At 38.1% G+C, this 12993-nt stretch overlaps 1 protein-coding gene across 1 annotated transcript; it reads left to right on the top strand.

Annotated features, from left to right (window-relative positions):
* Positions 1–3540: 3540 nt before the first annotated feature.
* LOC130931316 (potassium channel subfamily K member 16-like) lies at positions 3541–12086 on the top strand. The gene is made up of 5 exons (XM_057859993.1): positions 3541–4110; positions 4881–4995; positions 5077–5243; positions 11132–11300; positions 11890–12086. The coding sequence occupies exons 1-5, from the start codon at positions 3817–3819 to the stop codon at positions 12084–12086; spliced, it is 942 nt and encodes a 313-aa protein (XP_057715976.1). The 5' UTR covers positions 3541–3816.
* The last annotated feature ends 907 nt before the right edge of the window (positions 12087–12993 follow it).

Genomic DNA, 12993 nt, shown 5'->3' with positions numbered 1-12993 from the left:
GTTTCCTGTAATTGGCTGGTGACTAGCCTACCGTAATTTGTGTGTTGCCTCTCGTTCACCTTGAGTCCAATTGGTTGGACAATTATCAAATCAAACGATCGAAATGCAATTCATCAATAAGCATTGTCATCTTTAGATAGGTCTTTTATTTAAAAACGTTGGTATTTATGCCAATGTCTGAAATGTTTAAGCTACAAAATGGTCAAAAACGTCTGAATTGCCTTGGATTTGTAATGCTTTTGGTGAGATGTAACTTAAATGCGTTAAATGTACCGTATACATATCAAATTGATCGAAGGCCCTTCAAATGAATTCAATTAGACTCGTGGCAGATATTATAATATCATCAGGACCATATCGTTACGCAAAACATCAACATCATATGATGAAATTGGTGATTTACAATGTGATCATTCGTGTGACTAATATTGTTCTTTTATCTACACTATTACAGTCTCCAAAGCTCACATTCACTCACTAGTAGGCAGTGTTGCACCCATGCAATGCACTACCATGTTCACTGGGAACAATGAAGGGTTTGGTATCTCACCCAAGGACACTTCGACAGTGGGCTGATGAAGCGGAGAGTAAACCATTGACCCGCTCTACCACTATATCATTATTAAGATATTAATGATGACAGTAGGCAGTTGGAGCCAGGACTAAACTGCTAACCCTTGGCGCACATGAAGACCCGCTATACAAACTACAATCATGCAATATCAATTTCAATTATACAGGACAATAGCTTTAAAAATGGATGGATATTACAATACATTTATTTTTATTGTATTATCACTACCTGAACTAATATATTGTACCAGAGAAAGGCTGCCATTTTTGTTGATGGCAGCTTTGCATGTAATGCAAAAGCAACCATCTATGTTAATGATCATTTTAAAAAAAATTTTGAATAGCATTTCTTCGGCGCGCCCCCCAAAGCTCAAACCATTTGGCACATCAACACCATTCGAATGTCTAAATAACCGGAATTTTCGTTCGACACAGGCAATCTTTCGAATGACCCCAAAAAAAGTAGCGTTCGAGCCAAAACTGTTTTTTTGAAAATGTATTTTTTTCAAAATGTATTTAGTCCTACAACTTTTATCCAATTCACATAAATCATATGTCCAAAAATTCAGGATTGTAAGGAGTATAAGAGTCGTATACAGAATTTGTAAAAAAAAAAAAAAAAAAAAAAAAAACTACGGTTCCCCCAAAATTCGCCCCAAACTTCCCCATTCATTTCTAATGGGATGCCATTGCCATGTACATTGTTCCATTTATTTTCAATGGCCTAAATTTCCCCTCCATTTTAATTGGCAGAAAAACATAGGTGGTTGTGAATTGCCATTACAGGCCATTGACATTCAACTGGCGCCCAAGTAAGTCGATGCCATTGACAGCCATGTACGTCCTTGCCAATGACGGCCATGTGTGTCGATGCCATTGACACCCATGCTTGAATTCCATTAATGCATATGGCGGAAAATGCAGACAAGACTGAAAAAGCAGTTTCTGCTCTTGCAACCCTCTTTAAAATAAACTGCTGTATGTTAAGCCAAAAGAACTGTTGTGCTTAATAGAACAACAGGTCTATATGCTGCCATAGCAGATTCATGGCGTATTAAGCCCCCAGACTATTTTTAATTTGTCCGTTTTACCCTGTAAACCCCCGTTTACAGACGTCGCGCAACTGCTTTTTTTTTCAACCCAGCCATAAAACGAAGGTAATTAATTATATTTATTATTCAAAATGTCTGTCGTTTTTAGCTTAGAATAACTAATCGATGTCTCATATTTCGTTTAAAAGAAAACGACTTTGAAAACTTATTCATTCACATATTTTAAACTTTTAAACAAATTACGTCACAATGAAAAAAATGGCGTCTGTAAAAGTCACATATATCTACTATCGCTTAATTGTATTTTTTTTGTTACTGTCGCATTTTCTCTGATATATTAGATGATAAATAATCAATCCAAACAAAAAAATTGGAAAAAAAAAAAAAAAACGTTTAAAAGGGTAAATATATGAAAAAGAATATTTTGACCACTCCTTGATGTCTGCAATTTCTGCATCGCGACCCTTGTTATATTACCTTGTTTCACCCATAAAATCCCCCAAAAATCCAGCTGTGGCCATTCACAGCTGTGTCTTGACACTCAGTGATACATGCTACATGGAGTTTTTGGATCGAAACAAGGTAAGTACGTGATAATATCTCCATAAAGTCATGGCGTCTGTAATTCTGCTCTCGCGTGCTCTCACCTCCAGATAGGGTTTTGCTGTTTAAAAAACCTTTTTTTATTATTTATTTATTTATTTATTTTTTAAATGCCCTCCTGTTCAAAATTTTTCTTCCTCCAGAAAAACGAGGTTTTAAGCTTTCCATGCATATTGTACAGTTTTGAAAGTTGGCTGAATTGGGGGTCTCAGAGCGGAACTTCAAGTCACCTGAGTGTTTTCCGCCATGTGTAAGTCAATGCCATTTACGGCCAGGTAAGGCAAAATATCAAAAGGAAATTACCTGATATCAACAGGAAGTGACCATATAGTATGTCTCCAAATTAATAGGAAGTTACCGGATATCAACAGGAAGTGACCCTGAAATGTCCCCAAATCAACAGGAAGTAACCTGAAATCAACAGGACGCAACCCCAAAGGGTTTACCTGCGAAAGCAAAGCTACCATCGCAGTTTCTCCAGAAAATGCATTTTCTGGTTGTATTTGAGTTTAAGGGGTCAAATATTACTTCTCACTTTGCTCACTTTGTAAAGCAGTTTTAAATGGGCAACACATGGTGTAAATGACCTCCATGTGATAGATGGTTAAACACAAAAGCGCTTGAGCGCACTGCCATTTTATGTTTTCAGTTATACCCACGCACATACTCACTGACAGATTCGAGTGCAGCTGCATGCTTTAATGAGAATTAATGACATCACAAGTAGGGGCGGTCAATCTGGGCTACAAATTTGATTGGCTAGAATATTACAAGCATTAATAAAATGTCAGCCCCCATGTAAGGTGGCCATTACAGATAGGTGAAATGCAGTTTTGTTTTGTTTTTCAGTTTATTAATCAAGATTGTGCTGGGATGCACTAGATAAAGTTGTTTGTCCTTTAAATATGCTTCAAATGCCAAGTACGATATCATGTATTGCATTTTAAATTTAATACCCCTGAGCGTGTCTTCTTGTGCAAGCAGGAGGTATTGGCCCGTGTTGTATTTGACTACCTAATGTTATGATGAGATTTCAAATGTTCAAATTTAAGGTTCGCCTTTGACAGGTCAAACTGTGGCCCCAGTCTATTATTTTTGACAATTTCTGTAAGAGTTAAATAATTTGTAGTTACATTATCTCTGAGTTTCCACTTGACTTATCAGCATACTCGCAATGCACAGCTCTACTGAACTGCTTAACCGCCTGACAGCAGCTAGGTGAAATATTAACTTTTGTGCTGCAGACGAGATGCTTCCTTATTAGTAGAAACGGTTAAAACAGTTGTCTGTGTGTGTCCAGATGTCACCCTAATGGGGAAGAGGTGTTTAGTCATAACCAGAGCCGTCCATAAATCATGTCCCAGCACAAACTGGGGTTTTCTGACCAATCAGAGGAAGAGAAATGGGTAGGGATTCTCTACCCTTGGAAGGCAATCCAAAAATCACAAGATGCAGCTATACCAGAGGACAACACTTGTATTATAGAAACTCAAAGGCAAATATTAAGAAAATACTTTGTTTTCAGTGATAAGGGCACCAATCTCCATGGAATACGTCCAAAGATCAACCTATTTTCTCAAGACCTATCATGCTCAAATTGTTCTTGAGTTCTAAAGCTCAAGCTGAGCAACAGCCTGTGTCCCCGTTGTGGCTTAGAGGCGAGTTTTTGATGGCGAGGATCCAGCTGGTTCGTGTCAAAGTGAGCTGGACAGTACTTTTAGCTCTGGCCCACCTCACGTACCTTTTGTTTGGAGCCATCATTTTCCAGATTCTGGAACGGGAGGCTGAGAGCAATAACCGAAACCACTTCCAATTGGAGAAGTTGAATTTCTTGGCAAATTACACCTGCCTGGATGGGCCAGCCTTGGAGAAGTTTGTTCAGGTTTGGCTTGTTTTTGTTCACTCATATTTCATATTGTGTAGAGCGAAATTGTTAATGTGATTAAAAAACGGACAATTCAGTGTAGCTGTAACCCTGTCAACAGTTTGTACCCACAAGTCTGCCTAATCAGTGTGTAAATTTGAAGAGGGGAAGAAAAGAAGCACAAGATCAATATAATTAAAGGGCCAAGCACATACCAATAAAATACTTAGCAGTTAATCTGACCTAATAAATCAACAACCAATCTTGTCAAGGTTTTACTGCTGTGACTAATGTCATGTAATACCTTTTGCGTGTTTGAACAATTCAAACTTAAAACAAGAAAAATGTCGGATTTTTATTATCTGCAACCCCTGTAAGCTATAAAATATTAGATTTGATAACAATCCAAAGGCTTTGATTCAAGCGTCGAACTATATTTACAGTACTCGTAACATGATTATCAAGTGGGGTTGCTAAGATTTGATTTTCTATACATCACACAGTCTCCTTGGCAGTTTGAGTTTCATAACAACGATAATTGAACTAGTATTTTTGGCAATAATACATTTTGGTCAAATTAAAGGAATCAGATTATTTCCTACAGCCTTAATTATACCAGCACACACTAGTATGCTGCGAATCGCTGCTATAGTGAGCAGTTTTGTATGGCGTTTAAATAAATGCAATTTTTTCCATTTGCAATATTTTCCTCACTTAATGCGTTTTTGTAGTTTTTGTGTATTTCAAAATTACAATGACAACAACATTATATACGGATGCCTTTCCAGGTTATTTTAGATGCTTGGGAAAGGGGCGTGAATCCCTCAGGCAATTCAACTAACCCCAGTAATTGGGATTTCAGCAGCGCCTTCTTTTTTGCAGGCACTGTAGTCACAACTATAGGTGAGAACCTTGTATTTCTTGGAGGCAAATTAATTTAATGTGATAACTGTACTGAATGATTTATCCTTCCATGATTTACAGGCTATGGCAACCTTTCTCCCAGCACTGTCTCCGGTCAGGTGTTCTGTGTCTTTTATGCACTGTGCGGCATTCCACTCAACCTGGCCTTTCTCAAACAGCTGGGCAAGTGTCTTACCATTCACCTAGGTCGTCTGGAGCGAGGCATGGTCTCTGTGGTACTACACAAGGTAGTCTCACACACTGGTCATTCTATCCATGCAACCCTGTTACCATAACCTTTTTAACAGAAAGCACTTAATCACATAGATAGTTTTCCAAAAGAATAGGTTGATCAAATGCAAGGGTGTAGGTTTGCATAAGGACGGTAGGGACATAACTCTAGCAACTTGTCAGGATGATCAAATTATCCCTACCAACTCTTAAGCAAACCAATTTGCATTATATAATGAGTTCAGTTCTATAAGCCATTTAGATTGTCTTCCCATATGTTCTAAGGATAGAATTGTAACAGTATTAAGTGAATTATTCTTATTATGTTCAGACTTAGGTTTACCCCTTTTCACTTGCTGAATGTGCCGGTCCATTTCTTTCCCACTCAAACGCACATTTGATTGACTCATGACTTGCATTTATTTAAAATGTATTGATTTTTTTTTGAAATTATTCATTTAAAATAATTTTATTTGTAGCCTATGCGGAAACTTCTTTCAGAAAATTATATCTACATTCATCGTAGTTAAGGAAGTTTTCATTTTTTTGTTGCAGTCATGTTTTACCTGAAGGAAGGCTCCTTTTTTTTAATTTATTTTAGTTATACCCTGACGATGAAGTTTTTTTCAGCTATATTTTTTTATTTGGACAATGTTGAGTGATCTTAAAACAAAGTCTATTTTTGCGCATTCCTGGATAGTTAAAAATTTATGAACAAGTTTGTATTTATTGTGTAACTTAATATAATTGAAGTTATGTTCAAATATTGCAATTCAAATTTGTTTAACAAAGTCCAAACATTTATTCTGGAAGTTTTCAAAATGTTTCTTTAGTAGTTTTTGAAGACGAAGGTTTGAATTGAATGGTGTATCACCTGAACCAATAAACATGAAAGTTAGTATAAGTTAGTATAGATTTATTTTGCTTTGACCATTTAGCCCATCAATTAATTAGGTTCATATTTTTGAGAAATGAAGCCCTGACCACCGTTCAGCCAATCTGTTTGGTGTTTGTAATACCCCATCCCTAGCAAAAAGTGTTCATGCTGGTTATGCTGTCCCTACCAATGTTGAAACCAAACCTACATCCTTGACCAAATGTCCAAGCTTATATTTTTCATATATTTATAAAATACTTAGCCTTAAATGAATAACTTAACTCTAACAAACTAACTCTAAAGGCCGAGTTATACTTCCGCGTCAGACCTGCGCCGTCAAGGAAGACCCGAGTTATGACCCTTCGCCGTAGCCTGACGCACTCCTCTCGAATTTTCTAACCTTCGCGTCGCGTAGACGTGTATGACGTGGCGAAAACGGACTGTGATTGATCCGCTCAGACTGTTGTTTCCGGTTTAGCGTGAAATCACCGCTATTATAGAATAGAATCAAACATTATTTTCTACACGCAAAAATGGACCAAGCCGACGGGAGCATCATCGAAGAGCAAGTCTCGTCAAGACATTATTGTGATTGCCAAATGGCAAGGTTGGTGAATGAAAAAAGAAAAAATCTTAGAACCACCGAGACGTGTGTGTTCGGAATCGAGTTGCCACACGAAGCAGTGACCCAGTTGGCCAAAAATTGCCAACTTTTTATCACTTTATGTCGTATTTTTGGTTGGTGCACTTCATCATTTATTGTGTACATATGTTTGCTGTGAGTCTGTGACTTATTTATGTGTCACACTTCAAGTATATGAAGAATAAAGCACAGATTTGGTGTCAAAAGAGTTGTTTTGATCTTTAATTTTCAATAACGGACAGTTCACACACTTTACATCATCACTAATTGAGAGTGTCTCGGTGCTTTTTATGATAACGTTAAAATCAAGGCTCCCAACGCAGTTTGGGAAGTTCCATAGACGCCAGAAATCTGCTATGGCTTCCAACTGGCTGGTTGTAGGACACGGCAAACAAATCAGGCTGGAGGGCTTTGTAGACCTTGAACGCAGTGCTCGATGCCAGTTTGAAGCTAGCCGCCACAGCTAGCTCTCTCCACCCGAGTCTAAAACTTTCTGTGTGGCATCAAAAGTCGGCCCGACCGCCTCGAAACAGTCTTCTGCGTCGCCTGCCCCTCAACATTTGTATGTTCAATATTTATTCAATGTTGATGAGCAGAATATTTACATTCAAGAGTTCCATCTTGCATTGTTTTTTTCTCCGACTAGCGGAAGTCAACAAGCATGCTCCAAAACCGTACAAACATAACGCCACATCCCTCTTGTGGCTTGGCGGTGAATTACAGAGCAACGCGTTCCCTCGCCGCAAAATTGTCGAATGTCGAATGACGCCGTAGTCGCTGCGCCGTCACCGCAACGCAGGAGTATAACTCAGGCTTAACTTAACTCTCTTAACTCTCTAACTCAAGCAACACTGTTCTGCATATAATCAGAATAAGACAGTTATTTTTAGACTGCTAAGGGAAAGCACTGAATCATATCATACGCTGGAGTTGACATCATTAGTTTTCAAAAAGAATGAGTTGAACAAATATATGCCATAGCTTATATTTTTCATATACCGGTATTTATAAAATGGTAAGCGCTAAATGAATGACTTTCTTTAACACATGCAATCGTGTCTGCATATAATCGGAATGAGAATTATATTTAGACCGCTCAGAGGGAAGTCTTTAGTTCTTGCTAGTAAGGATGCAAACTAAAATTGCTAATCCTCAATTATTCGTGGACAGATCACAATGAAATTTGGTAGATACTGTACAGTAAGGAGCAGAAGTATTTGCACCCCTTGTGATTGTGCAAGTTCACCCGCTTAGAAAATAGGTAGAGGTTTGAAATTTTAATCACAGATGCATTCCCAAGACACATACCGTAATCTAAAAAAAAAAAAAAAATCCGAAAAAAAATTCTGAAAATTTTTTTACAGAGGTCCAGTGTTGGGAGTAACGCCGTTATAAATAACGCCGTTACGTAACGGTGTTATTTTTTCAGTAACGGGGTAATCTAACTAATTACTTTTTCCGCCGTTACCGTTACTGACGGTCAAAAGCGGTGCGATACTTACTCTGAATAAATTGAAGAAACAACCAGCCGTGTCGAGTCGACTCTCTGCTCTGTTGATTTGTCACCCAAGACTTGGGGTGCGTTCAGGTTCGAGAATAGTGCACGTACCTCTGACTCCAAGCTTTTTGTCCCTGCTCATTCAATTAGACAATGCTTTCCAAAGTTTGGTAACGTTTCTGTGTTTGCTACACCTGATTCTAGCCTCGTTCCCATCTCCCACTGTCAGCCAGCAATAATTCTGCTTCCATCTTGAGGACGGCAGACGCTTTGAAGGTGACGTGAATTGTCGGGAAACTAGCCTACCTGAATGCAGCCCCTCGAGAGATGCGATGGAAGTGATTGTGACTGGCTGAGGGTTAGAGTCGTGTGTCATCGTAAGCCAATCAGAGCCGGTGATTTCACAAGCAAACGGGAACAGCGCGTGCGTCAAACACACACGCAAAACAGATGCACAGGGTCGGGATGGCAGAGCAGTCAGAAGAAAAATTGTCCTTTAAGAGGTGTAGATATAGACACTATTTCAAGTTTGTCGAAATTAAAGAACCTCCATGTAATGTGTAATTTATGTCCCGGGGCAAAGCTTTTGTCGACATCTGTGGTAAGCAATTCAAATCTGCTGAAGCACCTAACAAGTTAACTACCTGTCTGTTCTTCTCTATTCCACTGACTCGAATACTGCTCAGAAAATTTCAAATTCTTTGACATACAACAAGTTCTTTTACCTAACAAGTTAACTACCTGTCTGTTCTTCTCTATTCCACTGACTCGAATACTGCTCAGAAAATTTCAAATTCTTTGACATACAACAAGTTCTTTTTAAAGTAACGGAAATAGTTACTTTCCCTGGTAACTAGTTACTTTTACTATAGAGTAATTCAATTACTAACTCAGTTACTTTTTGGAAGAAGTAGTAAGTAATGTAACTAATTACTTTTTTAAAGTAACGTGCCCAACACTGCAGAGGTCAGACGCTTTCTCTAGTTCTTCACCAGGTTTTCGCATATGGAGACAGGGATTTTGGCCCATTCCTCCACACAAATCAAATCTGTATCTATGAGGTTTCGAGGCTGTCATTGAGCAACACGAAGTTTCAGCTCCATTCAAAGATTTTCTATTGGATCTTGGTCTGTTGAGTGGCTAGCCCACTCCAGAACCTTGATATGCTTCTTACACAGCCATTTCTTGGTCAGCTTGACTGTGTGATCATTGTCATGTTGGAAGATCCAGCCACGACTCATCTTCAAGTCTCTGACTGAGTGAAGGAAGTTATGGCTCAAAACCTGACGATACATTTCACCATTCATCCTCTGCTTTGTACAGTATAGTTGTCCTGTTCCCTGTGCTGAAACGCAGCCCCAAAGCATAAGGTTTCGACCCCAATACTTCACAGTGAGGATGCTGTTCTTGGGATTTTACTGATCCTTCTTTTTCCTCCACACACGACGAGTAGTTTGTACCAAAACCTTTTACTTTGTTGTCATCTGACCACATGACTTTGTCCTATGACCCCTCCGCATCATTCAGATGGTCCCTGGCAAATTTCAGACGGGCCTTCACATGCATGATTTTAAACCATTGCACTGTAGTGTTCTACTGACAGTAGCCTTTGAAACTATGCGTCCAGCTCTCTTCAGGTCATTGACCAGCTCCTGCCGTGTAGTTCTAGGCTGACCCCTCACTTTTCTCATCATGAGTGATTCCCCACGAGGAAAGATTTTACATGGATCCCAGTCCAAAGAAGATTATCAGTCATGTTTAGCCTTTTCCATTTTTGAACAACTGCTGCAACTGTTGATTTATTCTCACCAAGCTGCTTTCTAATTGTCCCATAGCCTTTTCCAGCTTTGTGGAGCTCAACAATTTTTTTCTCTGGTAACTTTCAAAAGCTCCCCGGTCTTGCCCATGATAACAATTGGATAATGACTGACTGCGGAGTGCACAGGCGACAATAATGAGCTCAATCGGGTGGGTGGTTACTCATGGGGTAAAGGTGGACTTTTTTAAGGTAGACTGACAACTCTTTGAGTGTCATAATTATTGCTGATTCTCAGGGGTACAAATATTTATGAACCCAGCAAATTACAAATAAATTATTTAAAAAATAATACAATGTGATTTCTGGATTTTTTTTAGATTATGTCTCTGATTGGAAATCCAGCTATGATTGAAATTTTAGACCTCTACCTATTTTCTAAGTGGATGAACTTGCAAAATCTCAATGGGTGCCAATACTTCTGCTCCTCACTGTATATTCAAGCGATGTATACACAACAACTACAGGTGCCCTATTTCAATTTTTTTTTTTTGTCTCAGAACTGATTAATTGCATTATTTAACTTAGCACTGATTGTTGCCTGTAGGTTCCGAGCTAGCCAGTAGAGAATTTGCACCCTTTTTGATTGAGCTTTTCATGCCTCTGAGCGGAAGAGATGTTTAGGGAGTGAGCTGGGAGGTCTTACTTCATTTTGAACTTTGTTTTTACATTCGTCCTCTTGGTCAGTAGTAACAGTCAACTAAACAGCTGGCTTGTACTCCTTAGAAAAAACATTAACAGCATTAGTGTGAATTTGCAACCCTGTGACTGTGATTATGAAAAATACTTTAAACATAAAAAATTCACAATTGATCTGTAAATTGAGCTAATCAAGCCTTTGATAATTGATCTGTAAACTGAGCTAATCAAGCCTTTGACAGTTTATTATCTTTTATTGATAAATATTGAGTGGAAAGAAAAAGTAATGCTTATTTTTCAAGAATTTTGATGTCACAAAAAAAAAAAAAGTCGCCTATTTCTTGAATGACCTACTCAGGATAACATCTGTTTAGACCAGCTTGTTGTGAAAATTTAAATTGGATTTTTTTGTGTGTGTGTGTTTCTTGCTAGCAAACTGTTGAGGTGTTAGCAGTGAGTGCCTTCTTCATCACTGGTAGCCTGCTGTTTCTCGTCATACCCCCTCTTCTGTTCAGTTATGTGGAAGGCTGGACATTTGGAGAGGGTTTCTACTTTGCTTTTATTACCCTCAGCACCATAGGGTTTGGAGATTATGTGGTGGGTGAGTATAAAGAGCAAATAAAACTAATTGTGAGGAAACCCACAAAGGCCTGGGGACTAGACCAGGGTGTGTAGTCAACTGATATGGGCTTTAAAGCCATCACTACACTATACCTTTAAATATAAATTTAAATTTGTTTGCATTAAAGTCCAGTATGAAAAAACATTATCACAAACACTAACATAATGCAAGATGCCCTCTATTCCCCTTCCATTTTTTAAACCAATGTCAATGTTAGCATGATGATAACAACAATGCATTCAATGAAATTGTTTCAACAATGATTTGGAGGGTTTCATCCACAATGTTCACATAATTATGAATGCCTGCGGAGCAACAGTTTAAATAACGAACAACATCTAAAGGGTCAATTTTGGTGGATTGGACACAGCGTGTACCTACTAGGTAATTTGCTGTTGTCATGCCAGTGGCACACAATAAGAAACCTTATTAAAAGCCGGAGTACCATCAAGATAAGCAAGCATAACACGGTGACATATTGTTGATTTAAGGTTGAACATTTGACTTACAGGAAATATCAGTAGCTCTTCAATAGAAGCCACACTAATGGGATGCCTTACCCTCTCAGGGACAGACCCAGGCAAGGAGTACATCTCTCTGTACCGTAGCCTGGCCGGTATTTGGATCATCTTTGCATTGGCCTGGCTTGCTCTTATTCTCAGCATGGGATCAAGAATTATGGCGCATTTGATCAGAAGAAACAAGAAAGAGGAGGAGGAAGAGGATGTGTCATCCAATAAGGTGGAAGACACCTCAAAAATTTAACTGGGTTGGAATTGTGTATATTATAAAGTTTAGTACAGTGCATAGTTTAACCTTTTTTTTTCTTTATTCAAACTCAGTTCGCAAATTTCCGTTTATACTCATTACATCTTGTGTAGCATGCATTAATTACTGTATACACCAAGGAATAATTCCTTTTAATTATTAATAATGTACCTTTGCCCTTATGTGTCAAATTTTCATTTAATGCTTAGGGACAATGTTTGACAAGACTACCTCAAAAAGCCATAAAGAGTCGTATTCATACACTGTACAAACATGTTAGTCTAGTAATGGTTGCGATTACCATGTAATTTTTATAATTCCTGTAAAAGGATGGGATGTTTTTGTAATAATCTGATGTATTCACTGTTTATGTAAATATATGACTAAAACAACTGACAAGTCTTAAGCCTTTAGGGGGACAGTGTTAACTTCAGTGGACAGCTATTCAAAAATGATCATTAGCTTAATCCAGTGCTTCTCAATTATTTTCTGTTACGCCCCCCCAAGGAAGACGTAAATGTTTCGCGCCCCCCCCCCCCCCCCAACTCTCTGCCGTCACGGTAAATAGTATAATTCGTCTATATTACTATTATAAGTACGCCTCTGCCTAACATTGTGTCCTTTTTTTTCTATTAAAGAAAAAAAAGTAACATAGATCAACTTATAATAAAGTATAACTTTTTAACATTGTGTTGCTTGTAACAGAAAAGACTTAACGCGCATCATTTTGCCTGAAGTTAAAAAAAATAATAATAAAAAAAAAGTCACATCCAAACTGTAAAAATACACTCAAGGTACATTTTTGACCATTTGATACTGAAAAATAAAATGTAATAAAATCAGTAAATAATAACACATTCAAATTGATTAGAAACATTTACTCTTCAGGACAACATGCCAAAAA

The sequence above is a fragment of the Corythoichthys intestinalis genome, chromosome 15 (assembly GCF_030265065.1).
Source record: "Corythoichthys intestinalis isolate RoL2023-P3 chromosome 15, ASM3026506v1, whole genome shotgun sequence".
NCBI classification, from domain to species: domain Eukaryota; kingdom Metazoa; phylum Chordata; class Actinopteri; order Syngnathiformes; family Syngnathidae; genus Corythoichthys; species Corythoichthys intestinalis.
The sequence above is the reverse complement of the archived record's forward strand: the minus strand, read 5'-3'. Positions and strand labels throughout refer to the sequence as shown.